Genomic DNA, 13281 nt, shown 5'->3' on the forward strand with positions numbered 1-13281 from the left:
GAACTGAGAGCAGCCCTGATGAAAACACTGCAAGGCTTGCCCTGACACCTGGTGTGGGATGTGGTGAGGAAATCTGGGGTGCTCCTGTATCTCCTCAGCTGCTCCAGGCCGTGGCAGTGCCAGGGCAGCACGGATCAGATCACAGGAGGAGGAACCAGAGCCAACTTTTCCTGTCCAACTTTTCAGATGGATATCTGGGTGATTACTGATGGCTAAGGCACAATGAATAAATACATTCATGTTTCCCAACTGGAGGTTCGTGCAAAGTGCCTGGATGAAAGAAATGTTTCTTTTATAACAGAACCAGGCACGGCAGAGCTGTCAGTTTAGATATGAATCTTCAGCCAAAGCTGGAGTGTTTTTATAATATAGCTTTATGATCTTCAATATTTTAGAGTCCCTGGACAAATGGGAGCGGCTGACAGTGGCTGATGCACTGGAACCTGTCCAGTTTGAAGATGGAGAAAAAATTGTTGTGCAGGGAGAGCCCGGTGATGACTTCTTCATTATTACAGAGGTAAGATTGGCAACCTGATAAGCTCTGTCATTTCCTGGTAAAGATCAAGGCTTTGTATTAAAGACATTTGGGTTCAGTTCAATCTCTTACTTCAGCATAAATCTAACTCCACTTAAACCAGGAGACCTACTCAAAATTCAAATGAATTCAGAGACCAGTTCCATGGAATTGTCTTAAGTGAGACAATCTTCTTTCCAGTAAAGTGAAAATGCAGAGTAATTTTGAGCTGTGTCTGGTGTCTTTACTGTTTGAAGGTTTGTTCACTGTGAGAGATTTTTCTAGTTCCAAATTTCTGATACTTCAGAAGAGCTGGTCAGCCACAGAGTGCATTGATTGTTGTTCCCAAAGGGACTTACAGGGGATATCACAAATGGACATCTGAAAACTGGAGCAGGAGACCTGATCAGAAGACAGATAATTTGTTCTTTGTTTTGCCTTAAACTCAGTCCTAACGGCTGAGCCATCTTTTTGTTTACTCTGACACAGGCAGACAGATCTGTCAGGCAGCTGAAAATGCTGACATCTTTTTGGGAGATTATCTGACACTTCAGTTCCACCATCTCACTTCTGCAAACAGATGCTGACGGGGTTTCCCCCCCTCTGTGACATAAATATTTGGATCCCTGGTATCTCACACAAGTACCAAGGCACTGTGATATAACAAGCTATAAGGAGGAATTAGAGAGACTCAGACTGAATAGCAGGAGAGCATTGGGATATGATTGTCTATGGATTGTGAGTGTTCCTATGCAAATACACAGAGCAGAAATAGCCAGCATATGGCTGTGGTGACAGCTACCAGGTGTGACATGACCAGCAAGGAGTTCCAGTGGTGGCGCAGGAACTGGGAGGGAGCTGGAACCCCTCAGTGTGGGAGAAGGTGGGTCAGAGGGGTGTAAGAGGCTGGTCATGGTGCAGCCTTGGGATCCAGTTGTATGCACACAGAATGCATCCCAGGCTTTGCTTTGCTTGCTCTATATCTGTGGATTTTTTGACATCTATGCAAAGCAGCCAGAATTTGGTTCATAATCGATATCTGACATTAAAATTACATCCTTCCTTCCTCTTGAGTGTTGGAAATATGTATTTTATTTATGAACATAGTTTTTCTTCAATGCTCACAAAATTGTCAGTGCAAGTAACTGCACCTGTCTATCAAACAGGGAGATAATTCAAGAACTTTAAATATGTGACAAGCAGTGTCCCTTCAAAACAACAGTGTTAGAATAAATGACACTAGATATTAGATAGGGAATCTTTTTATTAAGAAGATGTTTAGTATATGAGGAAAATTTAGGAAACAGAAGCTTTTTCAGAAATAGGGAATTTTTATTGCTCCTAGTGTTTCTGAATGTGCTGTTATTCCTTGCAGCAGCAGGAGACTAGGAAAATCTAATTTTCTTAGCCATTGAATCCCATGTGGAAAATTGGCAGCTTGCTTAAGAGTTACCAAGGGCCTTTATTTTCCCCCTCTTGCTGAAACAGCTGTTAAGTCTTGAATGGGTAGAAAAGCATTAACATTGCATTCTGTAGAAAGTATCTGCTCACCTCACCCTTCCACTGCAAATCTGACTTAGTTTCTTACTTTGGAAATTGCCTATATTTTTTACTTTAAAGAATGAACATCTAGTTTCAACTATTTCTTGTGCTGCTGCAGTATTTATGCCTGCTTGCACAGAGTTTAAGCTTCGTATTTAAAACGTGATTTTTACAGGAGTTCACATCTTTGATTTTAAGCTCTTCTGTAGGAAAAATTGCTGCAAGTCACCAGGAACACATTATTCTACAACCTGCTTGGAAGTAGTTTTGGCTGGTTTGTTGTCACAATATGTTGAAAAGCCATTAGCTTCTTTCATATGCTTTTTGATGTTTGTAGTCTTCTAATCCAAACCACTAGAAATGCAGCCAAGTTGTTTGGCTGCTGTATATGCAGAAAACCATTTCATATATCACTAAAATGCAGCCTCCTTTGGAGCACAGCGTGTCCAGTACTACAAAGCTAACTTGGCCACATGATTTTTGGACAAGGTACTCACTTACCTTTTTATTTACTCATTTTACATTCCATGCAGCCCAGAAAGACATTTGTGTCCTGGGCTGCTTCAAAAGCAGAGCGGCAGAAAGTCAGGGGAGGTGATGCTGCTCCTCTGCTCTTTGTGTCCAGCTCTGGGTTCTCCCCTCCAGGGGAGGCCACTGAGATGATCAGAGGGATGGAGCCCCTGTCCTGGGAGGAAAGGCAGAGAGAGTTGGGATTGTTCAAGCTGCAAGAAGGCTCCAGGGTAACCTAACTGTGCCCTTCCAGCACCTGAAGGGAGCCTGCAGGAAAGATGGAGAGGCTATTTGCAACAGCCTGGAGTGACAGGACAGGGAATGGCTTCAAAAGAAAGAGAGTAGCTTTAGATATCAGGAAGAAATTCTCCCCTGTGAAGGTGTCCCTGCCCATGGCAGAAGGTGGAATGAGATGATCTTTAAGGTCACTTCCAACCCAAACCAGTCAATGATTTTTCATAAGCCATGATCATTCATATCATGCCTTAGACAAATCAGTTATCACTTTATAAAGCTTTGGTGCATCCCAGATACTGGTTCCAAGTGGAATCTTGTGACTCCTAGCATAAAAGCTTCTCTGAGGCACCCAGGACTCACATATGGATTTAAAATTGCTGAACTCCATGAATTAGTCATTCATTTCTGGTTAGCCTGCCCTGCTGCCTTGCTCTGTGCCATCCCTTTGGGACGTTGTAAGGACATTGCTCCTGCCCAAGGACACAGCCTGGGAGTGGATTGGCACCTTCAGGATTTGCAGACTGAAGAGAAACCACTGAAACCTTTTGAAAGGGAGACTGATAGCCCCAGTGATGATCAGAACAGCAATTCCTGCTTTAAACCAGGAATATCATCCTAGTTAGTATGGTTAAGTCTAATTACTCTCCCCCTTCTATCAAGCAAACACATTCAGCTTTTCCCTGTATTTCTTCCTATAACCTTTTTCTCATGGCTTTCTGTTCACCTTCCTACCCCCAGTGTGGCACAGTTTATTTGGGGTGCAGGTTATTTGAGGTGCAGGCTGTGAGCATGGAAATGCTACAGTGCCTCTTGGAAAGCGAGGCTGCAGCAGGAGCTCAGCCAAATTATTAGAATAACAGAAAATGTGCACAGGGAAGAATCACAGGAAACCAGAGCTTTTTAAGTTCACTGCTCACAAAGCTGTTTATGGTTCATTTTTTGCTAAAAAGTCTAATGAGAAAAGTGTATACCCTGAGATTCCAGGACAGCTACAGCTTTTCTCCCATCCTAAATCTTCACAGGCACCCGTAAGATGTTTACTTCCAGTAGTTTGGGTTCTTTTCTTTTTAAATATCAAGCAGCCTTCAACAAGATTTAGTTATAATATTTAAAGGTTATGGGCTTTTTTTCCCTAAGATAGAATTATTGTAATGTTTATACCAGATTCCTTAATGTTAAGATAGGGTCAGAAGTGAATGTCTGCTTATAAAAGCAAAGTAACGACTTCTGTGAGATTGATTTACTGCACTTGAAACAAGTAATTAAAAAAAAAAAAAGAAGCAGCCCTGCAGTTTCTGTATTTTCAGATATTTCCAGGTCTTACTTTCCCACTATGGTTTTCACACAACAAACTCGGGCTTTCCCAGACCAGACAGATGTGGAATGTATCTGCTGGATTCCAAGGTCATGGAATTATCCCATATGAGATTCCTGGCACAGAGGTGAAAAACTTTAAGCACCATGAAACAATTGTTGCCATAAAGAATTATAGTTTGGCAGGCGTAAATCATAACAGATGTACGGTTTCTAACAAATAAATTTGCAGTTGTGTCGTGCCCTGCCACACTGTGTACCCAGCAGTGGGGGGGATTTATTCATCTGACTTCAGATAACGCAAATATTTTTAGCCAGCATTTTAAAGTGGTGGATGCAAAGGCATGTGAGCTTTGTGGAGTTAAAAGTCCCTTTAAATGAAATGCCAGTTGAACAGGGGCTGGTTTTATTTATTCCCAACTTGTGCTTTGCCACTGACTCCAGCTCAAACAGCAGTTCAAACCAGTGTAGTAGTGCTCTGAAACTGGAAAGAAAAGAGGTTTTTGCTGTTGTCTAGGTTACTGAGAAAGGTAGCGACAATAGCATTAAAAATAGCGGTTATGATCATGTACCACTCTCTTAAGTTCAGCTTCCAGCTTGGCTGGGTGGCACAGTACCTCGAAGTCTGTAAGGCAGCTGCCAAAAACACAGGGACCTGCTGGGATTTCCAGCTGCCAGCCCTCCCCTGTCACATCACTGGCATTGTTTGTCACCAGCCAGCGCACCCAGCCTGTCACGGGACTCACCCGCTGTGCCCAGGGACTCTGAATCTCAGCTGCACTCTCAGAGCTTGCTGAGCTGCTGCCACATGGCCCTGATACTCATAAAGTTTGACATGGTTTAAGAAAAATGTGTGCACAGACTCACAAACGAGCGCAGGTGGAGGAGGAGAGAACAGCAAAAGGTTTCTGACAGGGCCAGGGTGAAGCTGAAGAGCACAGCTTGTGGCTGCCCTTTAAGTGTACAGCCTGTCATCTGCTCCCAGGACAGGTTGGTTTCAAAAGAAAGCATAGAAATAAATCTGCATGAGAAGTAAAACATTTGCAATTAATAGCTGGTTGAGCTGCCCAGCAATCGCATGCAGCAGTCTAAAAATAAAAGCCCTAAAAATAGAAGATAATTCACAGGAGACAATTCAAGGAGAAATGGACCCATGGTATCAAGGAGTTTGGCATTGGATTTTTGGTTTTAGCTTTAAAACCCAGTGTATTTAATTGCAGATTTGTGTTAAGTTACAGAGGGTACACCTCTGCAACTCCTTAGTGAAAAGCACTTATAAAAATCTGGGATTTATATTCTTCCTTATTATCCTGCTGGTTAGAGAGGAGACATAGTCAAGGCATCTGATTTTCAGTCTCACCTGTTCAGTCTGTGGGCAGAACACTGCCCTCCCTGTTTCCACATCAGTGGGAACAATCCTAATGGCACTTCTTAAAGGTGAGGAAAAGCTTAATGGGATAAAGCATAAATATCTGTCACAGGCAATGGGAATAGCAAAATCGACAAATAAAAGAAAAAAACCCCACTGATAGCGCAAAAGGCTGCCTTATTGAAATAAATGAGTGAAATTAATTGGTAATGATTATTTTTCCAGCACTATCCTTGGCTGATCACATTGGAAACAGCCCAGCAGTCCTTGGTGGGGGCTGTTCCTTCCGTGCTGCTGTTGACATTTCAAGTCAGGGCCACAAACCGGCTCCGGTCTGGGCAGGATCCGCTGTGAGTTCTTGATGAGAGTGTACTTGAGATAGTGTCCTGTAGGTGAAATCAGTGTTTCCAGCCCTGCTGACACTCCTGGCACGCTCTGGAGCGTCTCTGCACAGATGCAGTTCAAAGCCTGTAGGTGGAACAGTGTTTGTAAACTCTTCCTGCCATGGTAACCTCGGAAGGGCACCTGGTCCTACACATAATTGGGCCTTTCTGTAGGAAAACTCGACTTGGGTCTTAAATTACACAACGAGCATCTGAAGATTTATGATTTAAAAGCTCCTTAAGAAGGAAAATAAAAAAAAAAGAAAAAAGAAAAATAATAGCCCAATTGTTTCCTGCCCTAAATCGTTGCTCTTTGACATTCTAACCTAAGAGAGACCCCTTTGGCACCTACCCCTGCGACAGGCAGGAGAACTACAAAGTAAACTCCTTCCATAGGGATAATGAAGTCACTGCCTTAGGCACACTCTGCTATCACACCTGATAATCTCTTTAAAACACAGTGTGATTAATTATTAATTAGGAAGATGAATGTTGTCTAGAAAAGGAGTTTCAAAGGCTACAAATCTGAACTGCTTAGTGTTACCAGGATTTTGTTGATACCGAAAATGTTTGTCAAAGGCAGTCTGCAGCGACTCCTAATGTACCCAATAAACAAAATATCCTGAATAAACAGAGCCAGCAGGCACCAGGGCTCTGTACTCTGCTTATTTTTAACTGCACAGACATTGTTTCCCAGAGAGCACTTACAGGAAGGGGACGTTTGATTTTCTTGATATCACCCACTTGTGCTGGGGCTGCAGCATTTCCACTGGCCCTGCTGCAGAGTTTCTCAGTGTTCAGGATCCATTTTTAATGGCCAGCTGCCATCAAAGATGGAAAGCTGGGTGTGTGATTGGGTCTCATCCTGACAGGGATGGAGGTGAAGTATTTTGCTGAGTCAAAGAGACTAAAATGTCAGCTAAGTCCAGCTCTTGTCAAACTCAATGTAACTTCCATGGGTCAGGCTGTGTGGGATAACGTTTCATAGGAAGCAAATGGCTGCTCCCTTTCTTCTTCCCACCAGCCTGGAGGACCTGTCAGTGACTGCAGCTTTTGGCTTTTCCTTCCAACTCTTTCTCCAGCCCCACCAATAGCCACTGCAATGCTGTCACCTCTAGTGAATTCTGCAGAACCTCAGAAGTGATGTACGAGGGAGCATTTTCCTAACAATTTTGTGAAATTTCACATTAGCCACTATTTCTAGTCTATTTTAAAGCTTTGCAGATTTCGTTCCTCATTTGTGGCAGAAACCAGGACAACTGTATGTAAATGCCTTGAGTTGCTATGAACCCAGAGAGTGGAGAATAATATATAATAGTTTAAAAATGTACAGTTAAAAAATACTGTCAAACCCAGTCATGACTCAATCTTGAGTCCACAACCAGAATTAAATCCTCTTGCTTCATCCTTCTGCAAGACCATTAATGTCACATAGCTTTTATATTAGGAAAATGAGTCTTTTTGAAAAAGAGGTCTGGAGGTAAGGAAAACAGTATAAAAGCAATGTGCACAGCCAATAGTTTGTGATGGAAAAGAGTTTTCACCTGGATTTGGCCCCTCCATATAGTAGGACATAAATAATTTTATAGTTAAATGATTGTACAAGTTTTAGTAACCCTGTTCTATAGTACATGTAACCTTTTAACCAGCTCATTCCTCTTTACCTGCATGAACATCTCATGAAGGTCACAGGGTTTTTATCCTCACCACACCTTCTGATGAGGCGTGTGAAGCAACCTCTGTGTCGCATGTTGTGATCTGAAGCAGAGGGCACAAAAATTGGGATAGTTCTTCATTCCTGAAAAATCAATTGATGGGAATTACACAGCTTGAAGAACCTTCATGGTTTTGTTTATGGAAGGTCTAAGGCAGAGAAACAGTGGGAGCCTGTGGCCAGCACCTCATCATTAGTGGACCATCCTTATTCCTTTAGGTTAAACGCTACCACACAAAAATGATGGGTGTTATTTTATACTGCAGGTTCTGTGGAAGTCACTTGCACTTTGTATTGGCAGAAATGTGTTGATTTCTTCCCTTGTTTTTGTAGAAAGGTCTCTTTCATAAATCAAAGGTTGGCAAATAATAAAAATCCAAGATTATTTACTGGCTAAAGGAATATTTGCAGTTTCTTTGGCTACATAGTTCAAAGGATTTGTCTTCTTTTGGAAAGTAGCCCTAGAACTGCTGATCCTTAGCTCTAACATGAAAGCTGTCCCAGGAATGATGCTATCAGCAGTCCCTGAGGGCTGAAATGGCAGCTGAGGAGTGATGTGCTGGTGGTCTTCCAGGACACTGGGAGTGAGGACATTGCTTATGTCAGCACCACCATGTACACACAGGACCTGCTGTGTTGCTCTGCCTTTGGGATATTGATAAACCTACATCTCAAAGCACAATTCCCAGGAGGATGCAGTGCAGCCATACTGTTCCCAAAGGCTTAAAAGAAGTTTTCCCAGCCTCTTTTTGCACATGCTATACCCAGCATAAAAAAAAAAAGTATGAATGTTTCCCCGGTTCACTTTTGACATGACAACTTGTGTAGGAGTCTCCAGTCTCATTCAGTGGTAATTTAAAACATCTGATTTGTAAACCCATAAAATTAAAGTTTATGCTGGAATGACAGACACACCCTGGCCCTGTACCACTATGGGATATGTGGAAATCAGGGAAATCAGGGAAATCATTTGGTGTGCAGAGAAGGAAACCCCAAAGTTAGTAATTGGCAGTTTCATTCTTAATATATGCATGCCTCATTTGAATTTGCATAAAAATCAGAGTGAAGGATTTTCTCTGTATTCAAAGCAGCCTGTAACTTCTTCCTGAGCTAATACCAACTTTAGGGTATGGTTGGTGCTCTTCAGTCCTGTCCAGAAATGTCTTCCTACCAGAGCAGTCTGCAAAAGCATTGGAGGTTCACAGGGGATGAAAAGTCTGTCCATGGGAGTAAGGAGAGTAAGGAGAGCAGCCCAGGCTGTTTACCCCTCAAGGTTTTCAGGATCCCTATGAGCTCCTTTGGCACTGGAGCCTGAGCTCACAAGCCCTGATTCAAAGCACTTAGTCAAGGTGAACAAGAACTTTATGGCCCCAGGCATGTTAAATGTGAACTGACATTAAAGGCATCTGCTGTGTCAGGAGCTGGGAGCTTCTCTGTCTTCAAGCAAAAACACTACAGTGTAAACAAGACCTGAAATATGGTGGTGCTCAGCTTGGAGGAAGAGAAATGGAGAACTTCCCAATCCCTGCTGGAGTTCATCCCTTTCTCTGGATCATGTTAAAGCTGTTCCTTAGTGGAATAGCTTTTGTCCCTCCTCTGCAAAGATATTGAGTTGACTGCAGATTTGCTGCAAGAATAGTGCCCTTAGGGCTCCTTCATTAGCTGTGCAGTGTGGATTTTCTGGAGCATGCAAGACCCTTCTCAGTGTGTTCCAGGATGAGACAATTTTGAGTTTGTGAGGCTTTTTCTTCTGAATTTCAGAATTTGGTCCTTTGAACACACAAGATTCACCAAATGAAAGGGACTCAAAGAGGGCTTTCCATGGGAGATTTTAGAGATCTCTGTGATAAACTCTCTTTGCTCTTTCCTCCAGTTTACTCCAAGTTTTATTTCTTGCTCAGAAGCTGCTGCCCTTGCTGGCCACAGCTGCTCTCCCAGCCCTGGTCACAGCATTAGTTATGAGACTTTAATGACAATGTCTGCCTCAGCCTTTTGCTTGGTCTGGTTACTTCAGCATCTACAGAATGTTTTCACAAAGAAGCAGATGGTGGTAGGAGTAATTGGGCCGTAAAACAGCATTAACAGCTAAAAACGATTTTCACCAGAAAGGATTCTGCGGGCAGGGTGAGGGAGGTTCAGCTCTGTTTTCGTGTTTTCTCTCCCATACATTCACCCCTGCCCTGGCTGTAGGTGGTAGCTCTCTGCTTCCAGGAGATGAGCCCTGTCAGGTCAGTCACAAATATGAACAGTTGATGAATAACCCATTATAAAGTCACTTTTATGTTGACTCAGTGGACGTTTCCTGGCTTCAGAGAGAGGCAAGATAATGGCTAGCTTTGTAGAAAGAAAGAATCTCTAAAATGCAACATTTTTTTCCCTTTGTGACTTTTATTGCTTTGTACACTGACATGTCTGAGGGAGGAAAACAGGACCTTGTTGCCAATAATCCACAGCGCTTGGCACAGACAGTCTTTAAAATCTGGCACAGGGATGAATATTAATTCAGTTGTTTTCCCACAGAAGCTACTGATTAGTCAAGGCCAAGTATCCCTGAGATGATTCATTAAACCAACATCTGAGCCCACCTTTCTTGAGTAGTTTTGCTTCTTGTCACCCCTGTAACAGGTGACTGAATGTGTAATGGAAGGTGTGACTGAAATCCCAGAATGGAGTAAAGATAAAAATGCAGAGGAACCCCAAGGGCTGTGGTGCAATGGGTTCCCAGCTTTCTGGGCATAGAGCCAGGACAACTAGCCAAGGGAGATCACACCCCAGGCAAGGGGTTCCTCCCATGGCTCAGAGCTGGTATCCTTGTTCCTCTGTCACCATCCCCTCACTCCCAGGCCTCCCAGTCCCAGTTGGCAACTGGTGGTTTGAAGACGTGTGGCACTACTGTGGCAGAGGTGCTGGGGTTTGCCTCTGTCTGATGATGGGGGATGATGATGATGATGGTGATGATGAATTCATGAGTCCCCCAGCATGTGGATATGCCTTTACTGGATACCTGTGTGGTCTAGCCTGATGGCAGCTCTGCTGCTGTGGCTCGAGGGCAAGAATTTGAAGTCAGTATATACTATAAAACTTAAAGTTTTGCCCCTGTAAAGTCTTTCAACAGGAAAGGCTCAACAAAACAAGAAATCCCATTTTTTGCTTCTTTGTGCAAAACTCATTTTATTTCACCTGCGTATTGCAGGGGTCTCCATGCACAAAGCAAATTGCAGCAGGTACAATTTCTTTTGGCTTTTCACTGTGTTTACTGGCCTCTCTCTGTCTGAATCTTGGCTTCTTCCATTTAATAACAGCATTTCTTTTACCTCAAGAGGAATACATAGGTACAGCCCAGGTTTAATGCGGGTTGTATCAAAGGAACACTGAAGGGAAAGATTGTCTGAGGTACTGCAATAGGAGGATGAACAAAACGACTAAAAAGGTCTTCCCGTGTCAGACATCTATGATTTTAAATACTGAACGATCAAGACAAAGGCATTTCCTGGTGATTAATGATGGGCTGGGTGTAGTCATGTCTGGGCCTTAACCCTGGCCTCCTGTATATCCCTAGGAAATGCCCTGTGGCTTAGTTCTTTCTGCTGTTTTAAGCTACACTTGGCTTATGATTGATTGTCGTCTTTAAAAGTACCTTAATGTTTGTGGCTATTTTGGTGACTGCTCTAGACAGCTTTGTTCCTCTCTCCCAGGTCTGGGTGTTATTCCTAAACCCATAGTCCTAAACTAATATAAACATGTCTGAATAGCAGAGAGCTGGGAAAACTCCAGGCATACATAGAGCAGTTTGATGCAGGTGTGATATAAAACACACAGCAACCTGCAGGTTGTTTGGTATCAGTGGTGGCTGCAGAGATGATGTCCAGGACCTCTGCCAGCTGGGCAGTGACAGGTGCTTTCCATCTCTGCTAAAATTTGATGTGCTGTTGAGAATGATGGCCAATAAGATGAATGTTATATTGACAATGTAGTGATGATCACTAACAGTGTAAAGGTGCTTTTGGCAGCACTGCTCTCTTAAGGAGACAGGCTGAGTACCAGGGTGCAGAGCTTGTAACTTTAACATTGCCTTTAGAGCTCCTTTGACCTTGCATTATTAATCCTAACCCCATTCCCAATGTGCTGGCTTCCTAAAAATCCCATGAAATCAGCACAACTCCAAATGTACTAAGTCACAACAAAATTTAAAAAGCTGGATGTGTAAAATGTTGCACATTTGTTTTCAAAAGCTCTCAGCAGCTCATTACCTTGGGCATTGCCTTGTGCTGTATTTATAGTGAGTTCCAATGGAAGCAGAAAAGAACTGACTTGCTTGAGATAAGCAGAGCAAACAGCCACCCCTTTTCCAGTCAGTGAAAACCTGGGGCTGCTCTGGCAGCCTGTTCCCACCATCAGAACTGGCTCATCAGGAGGGATAGCCAAGAAGGGAGAGTTTTCCAAACTGGACCAAATTTGCTTGAGGTTTCACATCAGACAACTGAACTGATTTGTATGAGCCTTGTTTGAAGTGAAGGGTGAAGCATTGGCTGACAGGTCTCCCAGATTCACCAGGCAATCACTGTTTCATAGAATCATAGAATCAATTAGTTCCAGCTCCCAGGAATTTCCAGGAAATTTTGAGCTTTTGGTTCTCCTTAAATTAAGTTAATGTTTTGGAGATTTTCTAGGAAGCAGATATGATTAAATAAGATGCAACTTAATATGGCTGTAGCTGTTCTAATGTGAGAACATGGCCCAGACAGTGTTTGTAGACAGGTGAATGGTGGATTTTATTAGATTTACCTGGGGAAACAGGCAACCTGAAGACAGACATGTGCCCGAGAGCTCTCATCTCTACTTCTAGCTCTGCTTGTTGATCTAATAAAATATATTACTTCCACAAACCTCATCTTGCCTGCAATTAAGTGAAACCCTCCCAGAATCATACTGTGTGACAGATCTTTTCATTCATTTCAGACCCGCCGCGGCTCCATCCCGTCCCTCTGCTTCGCCACGGGAGCAGCAGTGTGTTGTGTCACTGCACAGCCCCTTCCTTCTCCTTTTGTAGTAACTGTGCAAAGATTTAATAGCAACACATTAATGAGGATTTGTGTGGCTGTGGAGTGAGGGGAAACTTATCTTTTGAACGTGTGCATTATGGAGTGTGTGGGTTAACAAAGTGAGAAAGAGCAGAGGTATGTTCAGGGCTGCCATTGATGGAGGTAATGGCAATTGCACATCATCAGCCTGACCTTTCCATCTCTGATTCCATACACTGCACTGCCCTTTGTGCTGGGTGGTGAAGAGGAAAATAAAATGGGCTAGAAAAACTTTCTAAGCTCAAAACTAGGGTAAAAATGTCACATTTTGAGGCCATGGGGAAAAAACGTTGCCTGTGCTTTTTTAGAAAAAGCAATAAGTAAAAAAAAAGAAGAAATAAAACTGGAGGTATAAAGTAGTAACTTTCTGATTATGAAAATTAAAGTTTTTTAAAATAATTTTAATAATGTCTTCTATTTAATAATTATCCTTTATCCCAGATGGAGCCTCACTATATCTTTTATTGATGGCTGTATCTTTAAAATAGAACCAACAAAACCAAACAGTCAGTATGGCTAAATTTTAAACCAAAAAAGTTTCTAAAATACTGCAGGGTTTCCCATCCCACCCCCTGCCCCTGGTGAAGCCCATCCTGCACTGCCTGTCCCACCCAGGG

General features: G+C 42.8%; 1 protein-coding gene across 2 annotated transcripts in view; it reads left to right on the top strand.

The window, feature by feature from the left end:
* PRKAR1B (protein kinase cAMP-dependent type I regulatory subunit beta) overlaps positions 1 to 13281 on the top strand; it is a 91703-nt gene that overhangs the window by 71899 nt on the left and 6523 nt on the right. For both annotated transcript variants that reach the window (XM_084216256.1, XM_084216255.1), the window contains exon 9: positions 396 to 517. In XM_084216256.1, the coding sequence (XP_084072382.1) occupies positions 396 to 517 (122 nt within the window). The remainder of the gene's footprint in view (positions 1 to 395; positions 518 to 13281) is intronic.

This window comes from Fringilla coelebs (genome assembly GCF_963513975.1).
Source record: "Fringilla coelebs genome assembly, chromosome: 16".
In the NCBI taxonomy this organism is placed as follows: Eukaryota; Metazoa; Chordata; class Aves; order Passeriformes; family Fringillidae; genus Fringilla; species Fringilla coelebs.